General features: G+C 36.1%; 2 protein-coding genes across 10 annotated transcripts in view; one reads left to right on the forward strand and one right to left on the reverse strand.

The window, feature by feature from the left end:
• Window positions 1–10565, reverse strand: part of LOC120348845 (polypeptide N-acetylgalactosaminyltransferase 5-like) — a 65760-nt gene extending 55195 nt beyond the window's left edge. For 2 of the 8 annotated variants that reach the window (XM_039427192.1, XM_039427186.1), the window contains exons 1-2: window positions 10259–10564; window positions 7688–8802 (exon numbers count right to left, since the gene is read on the reverse strand). In XM_039427192.1, the coding sequence (XP_039283126.1) occupies window positions 7688–8103 (416 nt within the window). In that variant the 5' untranslated portion in view covers window positions 8104–8802; window positions 10259–10564. Of the gene's footprint in view, window positions 1–7687; window positions 8803–10258 lie in introns of all 8 variants that reach the window. The other 6 variants (XM_039427177.1, XM_039427172.1, XM_039427168.1 and 3 more) reach the window with 4 other exon arrangements.
• Window positions 10566–10906: 341 nt separating this feature from the next.
• On the forward strand, window positions 10907–21550 carry LOC111048986 (zinc finger protein 239). Of its 2 annotated transcripts, none has more exons than XM_022334972.2 (4): window positions 10907–11106; window positions 13073–13174; window positions 14542–14686; window positions 20299–21550. In XM_022334972.2, the coding sequence occupies exons 3-4, from the start codon at window positions 14542–14544 to the stop codon at window positions 21234–21236; spliced, it is 1083 nt and encodes a 360-aa protein (XP_022190664.2). In that variant the 5' UTR covers window positions 10907–11106; window positions 13073–13174; the 3' UTR covers window positions 21237–21550. The 2 variants fall into 2 exon arrangements, with proteins under 2 accessions (XP_022190664.2, XP_039283140.1); XM_039427206.1 differs by having other exon boundaries at window positions 10944–11106; window positions 13066–13174; window positions 20299–21549.
• The last annotated feature ends 367 nt before the right edge of the window (window positions 21551–21917 follow it).

A 21917-nucleotide genomic window follows, 5' to 3' on the forward strand; every position in this document is an offset into this window, starting at 1 on the left:
ATGACGATATCCTTTTCTAGCTCTGCAACGTTGCAAGATCGTTCTTTGATGGGCCCTACCTAAAGATGGGTTCAAGAAAATATTGAAAACTGTTATACATGTGAAATAACGGTGGAGGATACTGTGATATTCTTTAATAAAAGCAATGATTACCATAGTGACGACCAGGTTATAATTGCTAAAAAGCGTTTATAGTGATCAACTCTGGCAAGACAGGAGGAAACATTATTCAGGGAATGTTTTGATTGGAAGAGGATAAAAATGAGATTTTGTCTTATTGTTGAATAGCTAAAGTGAGGTTCACGATATATTGCAGTATTTTATTAACATTGGTGTTGCTATCCTTGTCTATAGTGAGGTCCACGTTATAATGGCAGTTTGATTAGCAATTGCATTGCTATCCTTGTCTATCATTCAACAAAGCTGATAACGCTATCCTTTTCTAGCTCCATAACGTTACCAGATCCGTTTTCAACAATGTAGAAATATACTTAATTAAGGCAGACAATTGACAACACTGTTTTCCTATCTTCATTCACTGTCATTATAACGTGGACCTACCTCTATCATCATTGTATCATCTTCCTATAGTGAAGTCCACGTTATAATGGCAGTATTTGATTAACATTGGTGCTACTATTCTTGTCTATCATTCGACAAAGCAGATGACGCTATCCTTCCATAGCTCCACAACGTTGCCAGATCGTTTTTAACAATATGGAAATATAATTAATTAGCAAAATATTTAATCTCAATTATGAACACTTATTATTTTATCATTGAAAAATATATTTTCCTGGCAAACAAAATGTAATTGATAAATAATTATTTGACAAATTTACGACAGAACTTGAGTTTGACTCGACTTAGCATTAAAGACTGGTAAGCCTTTTGAATGCTTGCTACCATCGGACTCCCCTATTGAACGAAAATCCAATTCTGTAAATCACCCCGAAGACTAATGATACTGAAAAAAATTGACAACCGGGTAAACAACTAGATGGGAATTCGATGGATTTCGTTCAATAACAATTCTAATTCATTAGCATTTGAATAATTGTAATATCTCAGTATTTTCCATCTGTAATTGATTATTTTAAACAAGAATGAACAGTTGATATTACATCAGATATACCGGTATCAGCTATCCTCTATAGAAGGCAATGGCAAGCAGAGAATCAGAAACAATGTTCTCCTATCTTTCTCCACTGCCACTATAACGTGTACCTCATTATAGTTGATTAATTCATCTGCCCATTCTATTTCAATGATATAATCCTATAGGGAACTCAAATTAGAATTCCCTCAATCTATTTTCTTCTTCTTCTTCTTCTATATATATAAAAGCGAAATAGCACTCACTCACTCACTCGCATAACTAAAAATCTACCGGACCAAAAACGTTCAAATTTGGTAGGTATGTTCAGTTGACCCTTTAGAGGCGCACTAAGAAATCTTTTGGCAATATTTTAACTCTAATGGTTGTTTTTAAGGGTTTAAAGTTCGTCTTTTAGCATGTATATTCTTCTTCTCCCAATCTCTTAATTATAATTGAAATTTCCATATCATATGTTACTATAGAACTATAATCTAGATAGAGTACCTCTTCGAAACAGTTGTTAACTGGCAACTAAATTAATAATTTTGTCAGGTTGGCATTAAGTTGAGTTGACTTTGTTAGGTTGGCACCAAGTTGAAGATTTAAATGCATTTATCGAGGAAAAATTGATTGGGCACTGCTACTTCAATCCTGGGAATATTATATTACTAGCCGTCAGGCTCGCTTCGCTCGCCATATCCGTTTAGCCAGACGTTTAGTCTGGACCCCCGACTGGATTGTCCTAACATGATAAAAATGCAGGCGAGCGAAGCGAGCCTGCTAATCTCATTCTTGGACAATCCAGTCGGGGGTCCAGGGGGCGGAGCCCCCTGGCTAGACGGATATGGCGAGCGAAGCGAGCCTGACGGCTAGTAATATATAAAGGAAAGAATTGGCTTATACACGTACGGAATAGGAAACTCACGAATGACGCATCATCACGTCTCAACTACTCAACTGATTAACTTGAAATTTCGCATATACAGAGTGTTTCAGAAGTAGTGTCGAAAATTTTAGGGTATTGTTCCTGAATTATAGGAAACTACAAATGTCGTATTTGAAGTGTCCAAAATTTAGCGGTTATCGTTATAGCTGCCATTTTGTTTTTTTTTACTTAAGAATTTTATCTCAAGAACGAAATGTTGTATTGATCTGAAATTTGGCATGAATATTTACGCTATAAAGACTCAATTTTGAAAAATGAAATAAAAAAATTTTCTTTGAAAATTTTCAAAAGGGCGGTCATTTTAAATTTTTGATGACAAATTTATCGAATACCATTCACTTTACAGAAAATTTACAGGAGACAAAAAGTTAGCAAATTTTATTAAGATTTCAGGGATACCTTATTTATCAAGATTGGTCAAAGAATAACAGAGGAATTAATATTCTTTTCGTACTGCATCATAGCCACCTCTAATATAAGGCCCCGGCCTTCGATGTTGCAACGTCGCAGCGTAGGCCTAGAATTTAATACATGATTGGTGGAAAAGATCAGCTGGTATTTTTAAAAATCTTTTTCACCAATCATGTATTAGATTCTAGGCATACACTGCGACGTTGCAATATTGTAGGCCGGGGCCTTGTATTAGAGGTGGCTATGACTGCATGCATGACCAATTTTAGCAAGACCATCTGAAAAGCATTGTAAAATCAGCTGTATGGCCATATGGAACCATACCGAGTTTCAAAGCTTCATCTTAATTAAGTACAATTGAAATTAAAAATTCAATATTGACAATTTCAGATCAATACAACATTTCGATCTTGAGATAAAAATTCCTAAGTAAAAACAAAAAACAAAATGGCAGCTATAAGGATAACCGCTAAGTTTTGGACACTTCAAATACGACATTCGTAGTCTCCTATCATCCAGGAACAATACCCTAAAATGTTCGACACTACTTCTGAAACACCCTGTATATTCTTAATAGGATGGTTATAGGCCTATTTGAAATTCTTCAAGATTTCAGTACAACTTTTTAATCAAACCCTTGCGGAGCACGGGTTACCTGCTAGTCCCATATAAATTATTCAATTGTGAAATAGAAAAAAAGTTCAACTGACGAAATGAAAGAAGTAAGATCAAAAGATCAAGTAGTAGTCGGTGAAGTGAATGCTTTCATTTTCCATTGTTGCAGTGTTTCTAGATTCAGTCTGAAGGTCAGCTGTTATAGTCTGCAAATAACTAGTTAGACAAGTTTCATAAAGGCCAATAGTAAGTCAGTAAGTGAAGGAAATAGCCTATATACATTATTGCATGCTTAGCTCCTACTCTCATAACTGCAAAAAACTCCTACTCTATAAACTATAGCAGTAAAAAGATAACGGAACTCTGCAATTTTTGTGTAAGAATTTCAAGCTATAAATTCATTAAATTGGGTGTGTAGTTTCAACCAACACTAAAATTTAGTTGTTACTAGCTTTACGCTGCAACTGTGTTAGTACTAAAAACTGCTCTAGTACATTGAAAAATTTTCTGAAGCACTGTATTATTGGAGGTTTTTAAGAATTGTTTTCCAGTTAGTTGTATACTATGATAGTGTTTTTTATTATTTTTTAGGGTTACTAAATAGTATATTATCAATTAAAAAAACTATAATAAAACACTATATTGCACTATATACTTTATTATATTATTTTCTACTATACGTTGACTTCCGTTGTTATTGACCGAGCGAAGTGAGGTCTAAGATTTAAGTCGACGGTTTGACATTTCTCTTAATGTTTAAATGTTTATATGTTGCGCATTTACGGCTAACGCGGTAATAGATTTTCATGAAATTTGACAGGTATGTTCCTTTTTTAATTGCGCTTCGACGTATATACAAGTTTTTTTGGAAATTTTGCATTTCAAGGATAATATAAAGGAAAACGGAGCCTCCTTCGTACGCCAATATTAGAGTAAAAATCTGGTGTGGCGCACTCACACAACTTTCCTTGCCGTTATGAAAATTGATCACCTGACGCTAGTGTTCACGCGCATCTCAAGTGTACCTACTATTGAAATATTTGAGCCAGCTGGTAACAGGGCAATAACGCTGGAGACCCACGAGGTCTGCTATCTCTTCATAGTGAATGATTTAATAGAATCAACAATAATTTGCAATTGAATAATCACATTTTCTCGAATTTAGAACTTATTTTCAATTTTAGGTGAAAATGTTACTGAACATAGATTGTAGAGATTTTCATGCTCAATCTTTTCCATTTGAAAATTTTTGTTTGAATTGTATCTGAAGCCTGATAATTGGAAATCTAAAATCAAACTTTGCATAGCTGACTGGGGTGGCGCTCCTGGAATTTTTACAGATAAGAGACTTGTGGCAGTTGATAGAGCTTATCAATGACTATTTTTGGTATGAATTTGATCAAAATCGTTGGAGCAGTTTTCGATAAAATCACGAAAAACCCTGTTTTTGACAAAATTTTTGCCATTTTAGCCGCCATCTTGAATTGCATTTGATCGAAATTGTTCGTGTCGGATCCTTAAAGTGTAAGGACCTTAAGTTCCAAATTTCAAGTCATTCCGTTAATTGGGAGATGAGATATCGTGTACACAGGCGCACATACACTCATACACACACACACACGCACACACAGACCAATATCCAAAAAAAAACTTTTTTGGACTCAGGGGACCTTGAAACGTATAGAAATTTGGAAATTGGGGTACCTTAATTTTTTTCGGAAAGCAATACTTTCCTTACCTATGGCAATAGGGCAAGGAAAGTAAAAATCAGACTATAGAATTATTCATCATAAATCAGCTGACAAGTGATTACACAGATGTGAGGACAAGATAGTCTATTGCTGTATTTCCATAAGAACCTGTTCACATGACAGCGATTTACGTTCGGTTGTCGCGCGGTTGACAAACCGAGCGGTTGCCAGGTATAGGGAAACACATGGTGCCGTACACATGCATCGCTCGGTTTTAGTAGTCGCCGGCGAATCGCGGCGGTTGTAGTCTCAGACTACAACCGCTCGGTTGCCGGGCGGCTCGATATACTAGAGCAGGCATGAGAGCGTACACATGTCTTCAGTCAACCGAGCGGTTTCGATCAGAGCAGTAATATATGTTTAAGAGTAATATAGTGATTAAGTACATAGATTAAGATATTAAGATTGAGTACATAGATGTTGTACCTAGTAATTATTTATCATAACCGAGCGCAAACCGCTGTCATGTGTCGAGGTTGGCAAACCGAGCGTAAATCGCTGTCATATGAACAAGCTCTAAGGTCTATAGTTTCAATCAGGTACTTGTGGATGAGAATACTGCGTGAGGTCTACTGTTCACAGAACTAGTAGTACCTCTGAGCTGATATAGGAAGTAATGTTGAAAAATGAAAATAGTAAATTCCTACAAGTTTACAAAAATCCCCCCAAAAAAATATTGAGAACAAAATCTTTATAAATAGATCACAAGTACCTAGGAATATTGACAGGGCAATAACGCATCATTAATACGGACAAATAATATGAGAAAATATAAACACCGATAGCAACACCAATGTTAATCAAATACTGCCATTATAACTTGGACCTCACTATAGTTGATTGTTCAAAGGTCTCTTCACACTCAACTTAGCTACGCTACGCTGAAATAGCCGTCCTATTCTTAGACCAGTTATAGAATAGACACGGCCTATTGTATATTCATACTGAAAGTCGATGAAACCAACATCTACCGCTATATCTCCAAATCGTGACGTCAGCATCAGATAGAAAACTTTTCTGTAGAGTTTGTTTACATTGTTTTCCATAGCAGATTGTGTCTATTTCAGCGGGAGCGCAGCTGGAGTTTACCATTTTAATGAATAATAATTTACATCCTTCTGAAATAGAAACAATCTGAAAGTTTTCTATCCGATGATGACGTCACGATTTGGAGATATGGCAGTAGATGTTGGCTTCAGAGGCTAGACTTCCCAGCGTGTCTATTCTATAACTGGTCTAAGGTCCTATTTCCCTAATATTGAAAGCTACGCTACGCTGATGTGAACGGGATAGAGTCCCTATCCGTGAAAGATAGCATAAGAAGATATCCCATGGTATAGGGCGTTTATGTTCCAAATTACAATGTAAACTCACGTCGATAGTCCTAGTAGTTCATTTTCGTGAAGCTATGTGACGCTGGTAGTCTCTCATACTGTGCCGTTCTTACACTCTCACCCAAAAAAAAAAACACTAATAATAGACAATAGTCGGCAGTAATCGGCTCCAGTTAACAAAGAATCGGCTTGAAATTTGGAAGATGAACGACCTCATACCATGGGATATCTTCTTATGCTATCTTTTCTCTATGATATTAGTTTGTAGAACTTTCCTCAACCTTAGGGAATACATTACAGATAAACTTACTCCAATAGAATTTATAAGAAAATTGTCGCAAAATAATGAACATCTTTCTATAGTGAGGTCCACGATATAATGGCAGTGGAGAAAGATAAGAGATCAGCGTTGCCGATTCTCTGCCTTGCCCACTGCCTTCTATAGAGGATAGCTAATATCGGTTTATCTGATGTAATATTAACTGTTCATCCTTAAACTTGAATTTTAAAAAATACTTATAGAGTGAAAATGCACTCACATTGGGAGTTACGATCGTGAGAGTAAATTCCTACAGTCAGATGATGACCAGCAACAGGTCAAAACGATCGTAACTACCAATGTGAGTGCATTTTCATTCTGTAAGTGTTTTTTAAAATTCAAGTTTAGTTTTAATTGTGAAAAAGTATGGATATGCAACAGAGTAACTGTTCATTATTGTTCAAAATAATGAATTAAATTTTATCATGGATAGCCTACCTATAGTAAATACTATGACCGACCTATACCATGAGATGTTTTATTAAGCCCCGCACATACACATCGATTTTGGTTCGTATTATATTATTATTAAACGAAAATCCAAATTAAATGCTGTAGCCTAATTCACCCCGAAGACTTCTTTTGCTACTGCAAATATTGACAACAGGATAAACAGCTAGATGGAAATTCGATGAGCGCTACTACAGTAGTAGGCTAATATTTGCAGTAGCAGAAGTCTTCGGGGTGAATTACAGCATTTAATTTTGATTTTCGTTGTTTAATAACAAAAATTAATTTATTAGCATTTGAATAATTGAAATATCTCAGTAATTTGCATCTGTACATTCTTATGAGTCAGATTAAACGGAGCTTGACAAAAACATCATCTGTTTGAATAATAATCTTTTAAATCTAATAGAATTAATAATCTATGAGATTTAAGTGAACTTGACAAACATCATCTGTTTAATCTAATAGAATTTATAAAGACGGCAAAATACCGTACGAAGAAAAATCGATGTGTGTGTGCAGGGCTTAAGAAGACATCTCATGGTATAGGCTAGGTCGGTCATGGTATTTACCATAGGTATCTATTTTAAAATTTAATTCATTATTTTAAAGAAGAATGAAGAGTTACTCTGTGTGAACCCCTTATGTGTGTGAGGCATTGTGCTATATTTTCTTTATGCCCTAATACGACTACGTTTTTCAATAAGAAACTTTCATTCTTGGAAGTATACTAGATGTAATAGAATGACGATTGGCACTCACCCCTCCTGGCGAACATCGGTCAACGACCTGTTCAACGAAATCATGTCGCTGGCCAACAGGTTGAACTGATTGAGTTTAAACTTCTCCTTCATGAGATCGTGCTGGTCGGCCGGAATGGACACCGCCTTGCCCATTTCTCCAGGCTTGCCGAACTGCTCCCTCACTGGAGGCACGGGGTTCCAGCGCCGCAGCTCCCAGCTCTGGTAGAGGCGTTTCCCCGCCTCCAGTCCCGCTGCCGCTTGCGGGAACTCCGTCGCAGCTTCACTATCAACCGCCGCCTCGTCACCCGCCTTCCCGCATCCGCGGCCCATGCAGTCCGTGTAGAACGTCAGCACAATGACGTCAATCAGAAACCACACCAGTGACGTCAGCAGGATCACTTTGAACGTGTGCATACGCACCTTAGTTCTGAACATTGTCACTCACACTCTAACACCTCACACATATAAAAATCACCACACTTCCTGTTTGTTAGGTTAGGTTAAACGATCGGCGTAGAAAACACCCTCATACTAGAGAAAACGTAGTCAAAAACCCGCCAAACCCAAATCACGTCCAGTGTGCGATACCAAACTACAATGTCGTCAGAGTGCTGTGAATTGAATTAGGTTATCAGCATGGAAATCACCCTCATACTAGAGAAAACGTTGTCAGAAACCTCCACCCAAATCACGGTCTAGAGTATCGAAGACTACAACGTTAAATTGTCAGAGTTATGTTGTAAATAGAATTAGTTTATCTGCGTGGAAAACACCCTCATACTAGAGTAAACGTTGACGTCAAAAAACATTAAAACCCAAATAACTTCCAAGATTGAACACTACAATGGTTGGTTGTCAAATTTGTTCTACACACTAGAAACTAACCGTCGTCAACGTTTATTACCTACATAAAAAAGGAACCGGAACTGTATGCGATGATCTGTATTTTTATCGTCGTCAACAGCTGAATAAAAAAGGAACTGAAAGAGTTTCGGGAAGTTTTGTCATCACATTATGGACTTATAGTTGCACCAAGGAAAATTGGAAGGCTCATGTGTTATTGCCATGTTTTTTTAGCGTTGAAGTTCCTTAACAAAGTTGGTATCACAGATGTCTGCCATTCTTCATTTTTATCTGAAAATAAAATAATTTTGTGTTAGCTTGTATGTGTACATGGAAATTGAAATTTGCCGAAAACATGAAGTTGAAAGACACAGGTGACAAAATAAATGATAAATTTTTTAAAGAAATTTACAGGTTATTTTTCTGAGGGTGATGCCCACATGATGTTTAGCGTTGTGCCTAGGTAATGATACTAATGATTATAAATTATTGTATTTAGAGGGTTCCACTCTTCTAATGGTAACATTAGAACTGGGGTGGCAGGCGCATAAATTTTATATTATTGATAGATAAATTTCATCTTTTTGATATTTGGTCGATAGCGCATTAGCGCGACTAAAGAGTCAATCGCTTCTTTTTTAGTCTATTGGATAATATAGGTAGGCCTAATAGTTGAGTGTAAGTAGCCTACCTATTTAATCTCCTCTAATCGTCAACATGAAATTGAATATATGAGATAAATATTTTTAAACTTTCAGTCAAGAATTAATTGTTGGATTTTTTATATTCAAACAAGGTCTTTTATTGGTATATTATATTATAATTTGTAATTTCACTACATAGGAAGAGTTATGAATTTTCAAGATGTGGCCCTAAACAATAATAAAATTATAATTTATTGTGATATTTTAACTTGGATAGAAGCATACCCCGCAAAAAGTGGTATGAGCAGCAGTGTGACTTATGTGTGTGCCTTATCAGAGCCATAGTTAAAAGGTGTTTGGCAAACGACTCTGCAACGAACATCTATTTATGGGCGAGTTGTTAACTAATGGCTCTGTTAACTATGGGCTATAGGTGACCTTATGTAGCGACTCTGCTATCGGGCATTAGTTCTAATCTGATAGCAGTATTTCAACAGTATTTCTGCCCGGTTGCAGAGTCGTTCCATAAAGTGTTTCTGATACATAAATTAAATACCCAATATTCTATTGGGTATTTTTGAGCATTTTTATAATTATAGGGAGGAAATGATTACACAATGTTGTATAATAGGCCTATGTATGATCTAGGCTTAGGCCTATGTACAATAGTAGGTTAAACATAATCAAGAAAATACGTAGGTAGCCTATTAGGTACCTATACAAACTGGTTTTTGTGTTAGTATAGGCTACTGTTAAGAAAATAATGCAGTACACTAGTTACTGTCCCTACCTCTAATTAGCATGTTATTAGTAAGTCAAAAGTACCGTAATGCCGAACTGTTACTATAATTATTGTAAAACCTGATTTTATTAGGAAAATACACACACACCTAGATTTAAACCAATGTTAACATGAAAATAGTTACGCTGAAGTAATCTTGTTATGTAGATTAATTTCATTTACTGTTATCATTTTAAAACAATATCAGTATTAATAACCTCTAAAGCAATTCTTTGTACGATCACTGTGAGGAAATACAACTTAATAGTTAATCTACCATTAAAACATATTAGATTGAATAAAATAACATAAACCCACAAACCTTTTGTTAATACTATGAATTATTTTTGAAGAGCTTCACGGTTATTTTTGGTAAAATACCTAATGTCAACAATTAATCATATGTGGTCAACGTAAGCACTGCACTGATAGTTCAACAAGAAGCTATTACAATGAAAAACGTTTAAATTTAGTAACGATGGCCATCATAAAACTATCTAGCTACAACCAGTTTTTCGGCTACGAGTATATTTTATTATTTTTATTTTATAATACAACTCTCCTATGCTTCATTGGCGAAGTGGAAACAAAACCAAAACCCGAAATACAAAATTGTGACGTGAACGTCAATGCCTTCAAAATTAAATATTTTGTTGGCATGCAGTGCTGTCTAAAAAAGAATTTTGCAAACACGAACATCGATATCAGAAAAAGTATTGATATCAAATTTGTATCGATTCACTCAAACTCGATAGCCTCGACAGACAAAAAAGTTCGATACCAGAATCAATTAGGAGGAATTATCGAAAATCTTCCTGGTGCCCTCATATTGTAATGTAGATGAATGGATAAAATCCATAATCGATAAATTGAGTTGTAACATTTATATCAATATATTTTTGTTATGAATCGAATATTCATGAATTTCGATATTTCATCGGTATTTCGATATATTGCAATAAAATATCGATGGCGGAGAACCATCGGTAGACAGACCATAGATCGATATATGGATAATATTATTTTTATTTCTATTTCAAACAGTGAATGGAAAGAAAGTCAGCTCAGCTTTATGTCTTTATATAAACAATTTTAAATATTTATAGCTGATGAAGTTAATGAATTTAAAATATTGCTTCTTTATTCCGCAATAATGAGTGAGTTAATCAGGTAAGTCAAACACAAACTATTTTAGAATAATAGGTATAATTTTAAAACTTAACCTCAATGACAATATCCAATACCATGATTAAAGATTAGAATATTAGGTACAAATTTAAAACATAACTTCAATGACAATATCCAAAATCATGATCAAAGACCAGGGATGATCTGATAAATCATGTCAAAATTTAAAAACTCAATTTACTTTGATGGCGGCCTCACAGAGTAGCAAAATTATCATCAAAAAAATGTAAACAGTTGAAGCTTCTCCCAATGAGCCACCTCGATAGGGGTTTTCTAAATGCAGTAGGTGAGCGCCTTCTAACTGAGTGTGGCTGGCAGTTGAACATCCTGATTGCCAGCACTGGAAAACAATTCTTGACCCTAGACAAACGACCTGCGGCATTTCCAAGTTGATCCTCCCTCGAGTGACATGAGTTTGCACTTCCTCTCTTCTTGAAAACGTAGATAGGTGTTTTTTTTATATGAATTAGTGATGCTAACAAGTACAGTATGAATGCCCAGCCGTTGGAATATGGGTTGGCAATAAGCATAGAACTTGCTTTCTTCTAGAGTAGGAGAATGTCCTTTCATGTGCCGAATGTCCCCACACCAATATTCCTTACTGGATGTGTCAGTTGAACACCGCGTAAAACAGCATCAGCAATCGTTGGGCACCCAAAAGTGCTCTCATTTTACGAAGTAAATAAATTACTCATGATAGCTATTTGTAGAAAAAAAGCAAGGGACTTGTCCTGTCCCTTGATGGTGGTGTCGTCGGCAAAAAGCAGTTTGCAGATGTTCAGATGCAGATCATTAATCAAATCAAATTCTTTTATTGCTGTAACATTTTTCAAAATGCATAACAAAGTCAAAACAGATAAGTTAAAACAGTCATAAGATCACAGATTATGTATCACATATTATCTAACAGTTCATTTTTATTGTATGAACATTTTTCAACAAGGAAAGTTTTTATTCTATTCTTAAAACATTTAGTCTTTAGACATTTAAAATTATCAGGTAAATTATTAAACAGTCTGATGCCATTCTCAATAAAACCATTTAGTGTGTATGAATAATTAGGCCTACATTGATTCACTCTAAGAGCAGACGCATTCCTAGTAAAATGATTATGAACAGTATTATTCAAAGGAATAAATGCCAAATTCTTCTTTATATACATTAAACGCTCAAAAGCATAGACAGCAGAGACAGTTAATATTTTCATTTGTTGGAATAGAGGTTTACAATGTGTTTGACCATGGACATGAGCAATCACTCTTATTGCACGCTTCTGCAAAACAAACAGTCTCTTAACGTTAGTGTCATTCCCCCCAGGCAACAATACCATAAGACAAATGGCTACGTACATACAATCATTATAGTATGATTCCATTATAATACAATAATTTTCCCATTATAATACAATAATCAGTATGATTATTCTATTAATAATAAAGGATAACATTGGTCCAAGCACCGAGCCCTGGGGTACTCCATGTTGTACATATACCCTATCAGAGTGATTAATTCCACGAGAACCAATCAGAGAAGTTAAAATTTAATCGGCTTTCGTGTAACCGGACCAAATAGTAGAAATTTACGATATAAACGCCCTTTATCTTCTTATGCTATTTTTTCTCTATGCTCTAATCCTTTACGAAGCACAGATCGAATAAGAAGATCCCTAGTTGTTCTCTTTGGGGGCGGGTGGATGTTAAAATACTCCAATTGCGCATGTCAGAAATTTTTATATTCCTAACTTACAAAACTACTGCTGGTTAACTCAAACGTTATATCAATGAATAGTAGCGTCTTGATGCTTTTGAAAGGCTAAATTTGTCCAGGGATAAAGCTGTGAGACCGGGACTGTACTAGGCATTGCTTAATTTGAAGTTAGTTGTAAGAAAATCTAACTCTGCTGTTCATGTTATCAGATGATCACTTTAACCTGGTTCTCAGTTTACAGATCAAGCGAGAGAAGCAGAAAAATGGATTTGGAGAGATTGGAATCGCAACAAATAATATTAAAGATGATGCAACCTTAGAGGAAGCCCCAAACATAACTAAGGTAGGCATATGCATTTCTTCTTAACTGTAGTTTAATAATAATAATATCGAGTGACCTGGCTGGCTCAGGTCTGGTGTCAGAGTTTTCAGGTCGCAACTGATCAATTTCAGGGCCTCTGGCATGACCTAACGACTGTTTTTAGGCAGCCAGGAACGACGACTCAACGTGTCCATCCAAAACACGGGAATGGCCCGAGAAAAATATCTTGCCCGAGCCGGGATTTGAACCCGGGCCTCTGAATCAGAAAGCCAGCATCTAATCCACTCGACTACAGCCACTCCTAAACTGTAGTGAGGTCCACATTATAATGACAGTGGAGAAAGGAAAGATAGGAGAAAATAATAATGAGGGTGATGCCCACATAAGCTCTTAGGCTTGTGCGTGGGTAATGAGTGAGAGGGATGATGATGAGAGATGACGACTACTTTTTAGGTAGACGGAACCGACGGCTTATCGTCTCCTCCGAAAGACGAGGTGGCTGTATTTGTGTGATTGTGCTGTGGTCAAAAACTTTTGCCCCGGTCGAGATTCGAACTCGGGTTCTCTTGATTATTAGACCGGCGCGTTATCACTCACTCCAACGAGCCAACCATCCAAAAGCGTTGCGAATCTCTGCCTTGCTACTGCCTTCATTATAACGTGGACTGCACTATAGTTTAATCAATTTGTAATTGGAAACATCATTATTATAATTCCGTCGAACTGACTGATAACTTCCGCGAATTGGAAGATAAAAAATTTAAAATGTGCTTCGAGATAAACTCCTTACACTCTCACTCTATTCCTTGAGTGAAGAGGAGATCAGTCGTTTTATTTGTCTCTTTAACATGCCATCTCGATAGTTTGTGTAAGTTTTATGAACGTTTGTGTTTTTAATTTCTTTTGACGAAATCTATCCACTGTAAAGACTGGTCATGGATGGAAAGAAAATTGAATTGAATTGAATTTTACTTTGATTTCTTTTTGATATCTTGAGGCCAAGCCACATGAAGCGTTCTTCTGGCGTATTTGCACTGGCGGTGGACAAGTCGGTATGGCAGAAAGCTCTCTGATTGGTTGATTATCAGCTAATTCCCGAACGCCAACCCAATCAGCTGATAATTAGCCAATCGGATAGCTTCATGCCCTACCGAGTCGTCCTGATTGGATTTGCTGAGCTGATTGGGTTTGCGTTCAGGAATTAGCTGATAATCAGCCAATGGGAGAGCTTCTTCTCCTGCCGACTCGTCCGCCGCCAGTTCAAAAACGCTTCATGTGGCTTGACCCTTATTTTGGGTAATCAAACGCTTTATAAATTCTCCTAATAATTGATGATAGTACCACAGTTTTTGTATTAAGAGTGTTGTGATGTGAATATATTTTTGCAGATGGCGAGAGTTGATCAGGTGAATGATAGCAGCCAAGAACGAGTACCAGAGTGCAGCACTGCATGCTCTCCTATACAAGATAATTCCGGCCAACAACATTCAGTCCCTGATGACAATGCAATTTTCATCAAAGAAGAGCCACATGGTGAGATATAACAACTGCTTTTAATCTATGACTAATTATTTACTTATCACAGCAAATACACAACTAAAATATCCATGACTAGAATGTAAAAACCTGACAAACTAAAAAATTGTCGTACTACTATATTGAAGAATGCAAATTGGCCTGTAACCATCCTCGGTTATCTATCATCCTCGCAATTTATATGCGAAATTTCAAGTTAATCAGTCCAGTAGCTCATGCGTGAATTTCCTATAGTGAGGTCTGCGTTATAATGGCAGTGGAGAAAGATAGGAGAACAACGTTGCAGATCCTCTGTTTTGTCAATGCCTTCTATAGACGGTAGCTGATACAGGTTTAGTGATGTAATATTAACTGTTCATTCTCGTTTTAAATATCAATTATATTTTATTAAGCAAGAAATTATATTTTCCAATAATTTTTATGATTAAGGTGAAATATTTTGTTAATAAATTATTAATTCTACATTGTTAAAAGACGATCTGGCAACAGAGCAAAGCGAGAAAGAAATAGCGCTATCCGCTCTGTTGAATGATAGACAAGGATAGCAATTCAATTCAAATTCAATTCAAAAAAGATTTTATTTCAAAGAAACATAATAAAAAACAAATTCCAGCTGTACAAAATAATCATACACTTGACAATGAATAAGGTACACTGAAAAGAGTCTTAAATTAAATACAAATTAATATGAATAGGAAATAAAATTTTCGCATAGGCATTGCTGCCTGTGTGCGAAAATGAGTCCAAGGTAGTATCTTTATTGGTTACTCTTGTACAATATATACTTATTAACTTATCAACTTATTATTTTCTACTCATTTACTAATAACTACAAAAATGATAAAAAATTAAATGAAGGAAAGAAATAAGCCCAATCCCCAACCGTTCCCTATCAAAATTGTATTCGTAAATATGTAGTAATTTTACATATATAAATATATATAAAATGGTACAGTAATAATTATATTATATATGTATTAATAAATAAAATGATTATTCATATTTAAGCTGTACTGAAAATGAATCACCTGCCCACTCTATCCCAGTCCCCGATTAACCCCCCAACCCCGACCCCAATTGCAGAAGAAGAAACATAGAAAAAACTCGGCGAGACACATTCACACAAACACACACACACACACACACACACAACACACACACCACACACACCACACCCACACACACACACACACATATACACACACACACACACACACCAACACACACATATATATATATATATACACACACACACACACACACACACACCACACACACACACCCACACACCACACACACACACACACACACACACACACACACACACACACACACACACACACACCACACAACACACACACACACACACACACACACACCACACCCACACACACACACCACCACACACACACACACACACCAACACACACACACACACACACACACACACACACACACACACACCACACACACACAACACACACACACACACACACACACACACACACACACACACACACAACACACACACACACACACCACACACACACAACACACACACACACACACACACACACACATGAAGCCTCAATAGGATTATTTTGAATAAAAAAAATATTTAAAATATTTTTTAAGATTGTTTAATAACAATTATTATTTTTAAGACTAAACTGAATTCATCTAGATTACAATCTAGAATCTGTACTCGAAGTGATCAATCTCTCACAGCACTCATCTCTTCACCTTCTTCCACTCGAAATCCACCTTTGACAGCTATTCTAAATGAAGATATCGTATAGTTGGCGAAATCCGCTGGAGCTATTGGAAGATGTTTCACCAAAACGTGAGCTATATAGTAGGAGTTGGTAATAAATATAGTTCTATTACTCTAGGCATTTGAATATTATACTGTACTGCTCTCCTAGTTGCATGACTATGTGTAATGGTATGAATATGCTAGCATGATTCTTGAATATGTACGATGCCAAGGTTCTAACATATAATTGTCTGACATCAAGCACCTTCATATCCTCAAACACTGCGTTGGATGGGTAATCTCGACGCCTTCCAAGTGCAGATTTTATTATAAGTTTCTGGGTGGTGAATAGTGGGTTCAAATAGATCTGTATCCTCCTCCATAAGCTAGAATTCCCCCTTCAATAATGGACTGTACAAACGCATAGTAGATTGTTTGGAGTTCATTCTATTCAGATATTCTCTGAGTTGCCGAAAAACATAAATCATTTTTCTCAGTCTAATGTTCAGATAAGCAACATGTGCAGTCCAATTAAGTCTGTTGTCCAGAATGACACCCAAATACTTGTAAGAGTTCACCCTTCCAACCGATGCACAGGCACAAGAGTCATTTTCAATGTTCCCACATGTATGGAGTTTGATTCCTTCAACTGATGTGTCACTTGAGTCCCGAAGGGAAATCGGCATTATCTTGTCTTGCTAACATTTAGTGTTAGAACATTATGGTCAAACCATGACTTCAAAGTGGCTAAATCACATTTTGCCCTATGCAGTACAGTTTCCCAATCAGGTCCCCTAACAAGGACAGCAGCATCATCCGCAAAAAGGTAGATCCTACTATTTAAGTTCACTTTTGCAAGTTTACTTACATAGATTGAAAACAATAATGGACCCAAGGTGCTACCCTGGATAACTCCATATTCTACCTCTTTTAACTGACTGTTTACTCCATTTATGACAGTTAACTGCTTGCGGTTACTAAAGTAGGAATTGAACCAATCAAGTGGAACTCCATTTATCCCCATAAGTTCCATCTTTTTAAGCAATTTCCTCTATCAACGGAATCAAATGCCTTAGCCAAGTCCAAGAATATTAGAGCACTCTTTTCATTGTTACCTATAGCCAATTCAGGTCTCTAGTTATAGAAAAGAGGGCATCTGAGATATTTTTTGATTTTCTGAACCCATATTGGGAGTTAGTAGTAATTCATTACTTTCAATGTATCTTGTTAATTGATCTTTTACTATTTTTTCAAGGATTTTGGAAAATATGCTAAGCAGGCTGATTGGACGAAAGTTTGAACTCTCTCTAATATCTCCTGACTTGAACAATGGGACTACTTTTGCTATTTTGAAAGCATCAGGAAATATACCAGAGGTAAATAATAAAATAAATTCGTATGGCTTTTGTTGGTGGGGAGTTCCTTGCGGGAATGTTCCACCGCCTGAATATATAATTTAAGCCGTCAATGGGCCTTACGACTGTCATACTTCAGCGGGACCGACAGTTTAACGTGCCCATCCGATAACACGGGAGTGATCTGTTTAAAAAACTTTTGGCTCTCAGTGGGGTTGAACCGGGAACTCTATGCTGCTACGCAAGCACTCTATCCACTAGACCACGGATCACTCCATACCAGAGGTAATGCTTAAGTTGACAATATGTAGAAGCGGAGCAGATAAACTGTCAAGTTAGACTTCAGAGTATCGGAAGAGATACAATCAGCCAGGAGCCGAGCCGCCGCGCAGGGAGTTAACATAGTTGCGCAATTCAGTATTATCTATAGTGCGAAGGTTGAATCTACTGTGCACTGCATAGTCTGAGTCATTGACAACGGTGGGCCAACAGGGTTAATTTTGCTAGCTAGACTACTTCCCACGTTGGAAAAATAATTATTGAATTCATCTGCAACCTGTTTTCTTTTGTCTTCTAAATATGTCTTACCTGATGTATACTGGTCCAGTGGAAAAGGGTCTTTGTTTTTTCTCTTACCTGAAATTTCATTTACTGTTTGCCAAAAAAGTTTAGGTTATTTTTTGAGACAAAAATTTTAGATTTGTAGTATTGGATCTTAGTTCTCTTTATTAACGAATTCAAGTGATTTCTGTAAGTAATTGTAGATTTTTGAGTTGTTGATTGAAGGTTGATTTCTGAGCTGTTTACTTATTTTATCCCGTTCTCTAATAGAGCGTAATAAACCGTCTGTCATCCAGGGCTTTAATTCTACCTTTCTGTTACTACTTTTTCTGTTTTTGTAGGATTTACATATGAATTCATCTAGTGTGAGAAAAACAAATTGCATGATGAATTATTTTGTTAATAAATTATTAATTCTACATTGTTAAAAGACGATCTGGCAACAGAGCAAAGCGAGAAAGAAATAGCGCTATCCGCTCTGTTGAATGATAGACAAGGATAGCAATACAATTGGTAAACAAACACTGTCATTATATAAGGTGGACCTCACTATAGCAGGTAACCAGTGCTCCGCAAGGGTCTATCTTAAAATTGGCAAACCTCAAACTTGACATAATGAAATTTTGAAGAATTGAAACCATCCTTGGTTAATTAAGAATCTATATGCAAAATTTCAAATTTATCAGTCCAGTAGTTCAGACGTGATGATGCGTCAAACATTATTTTTCTATCCCGTTCATGTATAAGCCAGTTCTTTCCTTTATTATAGTATAGATATCAATCTAATCTTTAAAAAATTATGTTTCCAATTATAGCCTAAGTTTATCGATTGACAGTTTTTGTAGATGTGAAGAAAAGTTGGTAAAATTTTTAATTGCGTCTCATGGAATGTAATAAAATATGAAAATATAAAAAGATATTGAGGGTTAATAATGCAATTAGGGTCAAACCACACAAAGCGTTCTGTGTAGACGAGTTGACAAGACAGGATGCTCTTCGATTGGCTGATTGGGTTGGCGTTCGGGAATCAGCTTATAATCAGTCAATCGGAGAGCTTCCTACCCTGCCGACTCGCCTAGAAACGCTTCGTGTGGCTCGGCCCTTATTTTTGTTGTTTTTGCAGTCGTTATGGAGCACAGGACACATACTGTACTAGTATTGAATAAAATACATAAAACTGTAAAACCGCTCATTTCTTGAAAAATTTCAGAGAAAATATTTTCTTCTGTTACAATACATTATTATCAATAATGTCTAGTAAACTAAAAGCTTTAAAATTCAACAGCAGAATATATATATATATATATTATATATATATATATATATATATATATTATATATATATATATATATATATATATAGTTAGATCCACTTTATGATGGCAGTGCAGATAGATAGGAGAACAGAGTTGCCGATTCTCCACCTTGCCACTACATTCTCAAGAGGATAGCTGATACCGGGTGTATCTGATGTAATATTGACTGTTCATTCTTGTTTAAAATAACCAATAATTATATTTTTATTCACCAAGAAAATATATTTTCCAATTATTAAATTTCATAATTATGAGATTGAATATTTTGTTTATAAATTATATTCCTACATTGTTAAAACGATCTGGCAACGTCACAGAGCTAGAAAAGGAGAGCGCTATCTGTTTTATCTGAATGATAGACTAGGATAGCAACACCAGTGTTAATCAAATACTGTTAATCAGTATTATTATTTTTCAATTGTGTTAGGTTAGGTATTGTATGCAGAGCTAGAAAATGATAGCGCTATCTGCTTTGTCGAATGATAGACAAGGATAGCAACACTTCCATTATAACGTGAACCTCACTATAGTGTGAATAAAATTCCCAAATTGAATTGAAACGACTGTATGAGTGTTGAATAATTTATTTTTCCTTCTCACAAAATGTATTTTGTTTTGTAGATTTGCAAGAGGCAGGTGGAATTACAGAAGAAGTGGACTTTGGCAGCACAGAGCAGAGTGAAGCAGAGGTGTGCCACAACAGTGCAACACAAATGGATGCACATCAATCACATACAATCTCTGCTGCGGAAAAGTGCACCGAACAATCTGTGGCCGGCGAGAAGACCAAGATCTACAGCTGTACTCACTGTAGCTACATAACCCCCCAGTACTCCATATTCCAGAGACACGTCAGCAAACACACTGGAGACAAGATTTTTGGCTGTGAGGTGTGTGGCTATAGAAGCAACCATTCAACTGATCTGAAGAGACACATGACAACACATACGGGCGAAAAACCATTCAGCTGCCAAGTTTGTGGCTTCAAATGTTCCAATTCACAAAATATTAAGAGACATATGAGGAAACACACTGGAGAAAAGCCATACAGCTGCGGATATTGTGAATTTAAGTGCGCTCAGTCCAGTCGATTGAAAATGCATATCAGAACACGCCACACCGGCGAAAAGCCATTCTGCTGTGAATATTGTGGCCTTCAGTTTGCCGAATCTCATAATTTAAAATCACATCTCAGAACACATACGGAAGAAAAACCTTTTAGCTGTGAGTTATGTGACTTCAAATGTACTCAGTCAAATTATTTGAAAACTCATATGAGGACGCATACAGGCGAAAAGCCGTTTAGTTGTGACTTATGTGACTTTAAATGTGCTGATTCACGCAGTATGGGAAGACATCGGCACATACACACAGGCGAGAAGCGACATAGCTGCAATTTCTGTGACTACAAAACAGCTAGATCAACTAGTTTGAAAACTCACCTCAGAACTCATACAGGCATGAAGCCATTTAGCTGTGAATTTTGTGACTTCAGTTGTGCAGATCCACGTAGTTTGAGAAGACATCAATCCACCCACAAACAGGCAATAACCCATTAAGCTGCAGATTTTGTGAGACTAATGCTCGGTTTCTGATACTCTTATTAAATAAATTGGGAAATTAAAATTGAAGTTTCATCAAATTTCTAAATCATCATCATCACACTGAGGTAATCTCTATCATCATACTATTTTTAATGTTTTGTTGTGTTATATGTGATTAATTTTAAACGTATAAATATATGATAATAATTATAAAAGAGAATTTTGCAGTGCCGTTTTGAGGCTTAACCCCGCCATGGAGTAAAAACAATATTATAAAAAATACTTTTTTGTTATTAGAAAGAACGACTAGAGTGAGGTTCACGTTATAATGACAGTGGAGAAAGATAGCAGAACAACGTAGCCGATCCTCTGTCATGTCAATGTCTTCTATAGACGGTAGCTGATACAGGTTTATTGATGTAATATTAACTGTTCATTCTCATCTAACATAATCAGTTAAATTTAATTAAGCAAGAAATTATATTTATCAATACTTTTATAATGAATTGTCATTATTAAAATGAAATATTCCAATTAATTCTACATTGTTAAAAGACGATCTGGAAACAGAGCAAAGCGAGAAAGAGATAGCGCTATCCGCTTTGTTGAATGATAGACAAGGATAGCAATACCATTGCTAATGAAACTTGCCATTATAACGTGGACCTCACTATAGCAGTCAAATTTCTTAAATAA

Source organism: Nilaparvata lugens, chromosome 1 (assembly GCF_014356525.2).
Source record: "Nilaparvata lugens isolate BPH chromosome 1, ASM1435652v1, whole genome shotgun sequence".
Taxonomy (NCBI): domain Eukaryota; kingdom Metazoa; phylum Arthropoda; class Insecta; order Hemiptera; family Delphacidae; genus Nilaparvata; species Nilaparvata lugens.

Bases quoted from the DNA above. Each gene is read 5' to 3' on its own strand.
- LOC111048986 (XM_039427206.1), top strand. The intron at 13,175-14,541 runs GTAGGCATATGC...ATATTTTTGCAG, and splicing joins AAGCCCCAAACATAACTAAG to ATGGCGAGAGTTGATCAGGT. The intron at 14,687-20,298 runs GTGAGATATAAC...TTTGTTTTGTAG, and splicing joins CATCAAAGAAGAGCCACATG to ATTTGCAAGAGGCAGGTGGA.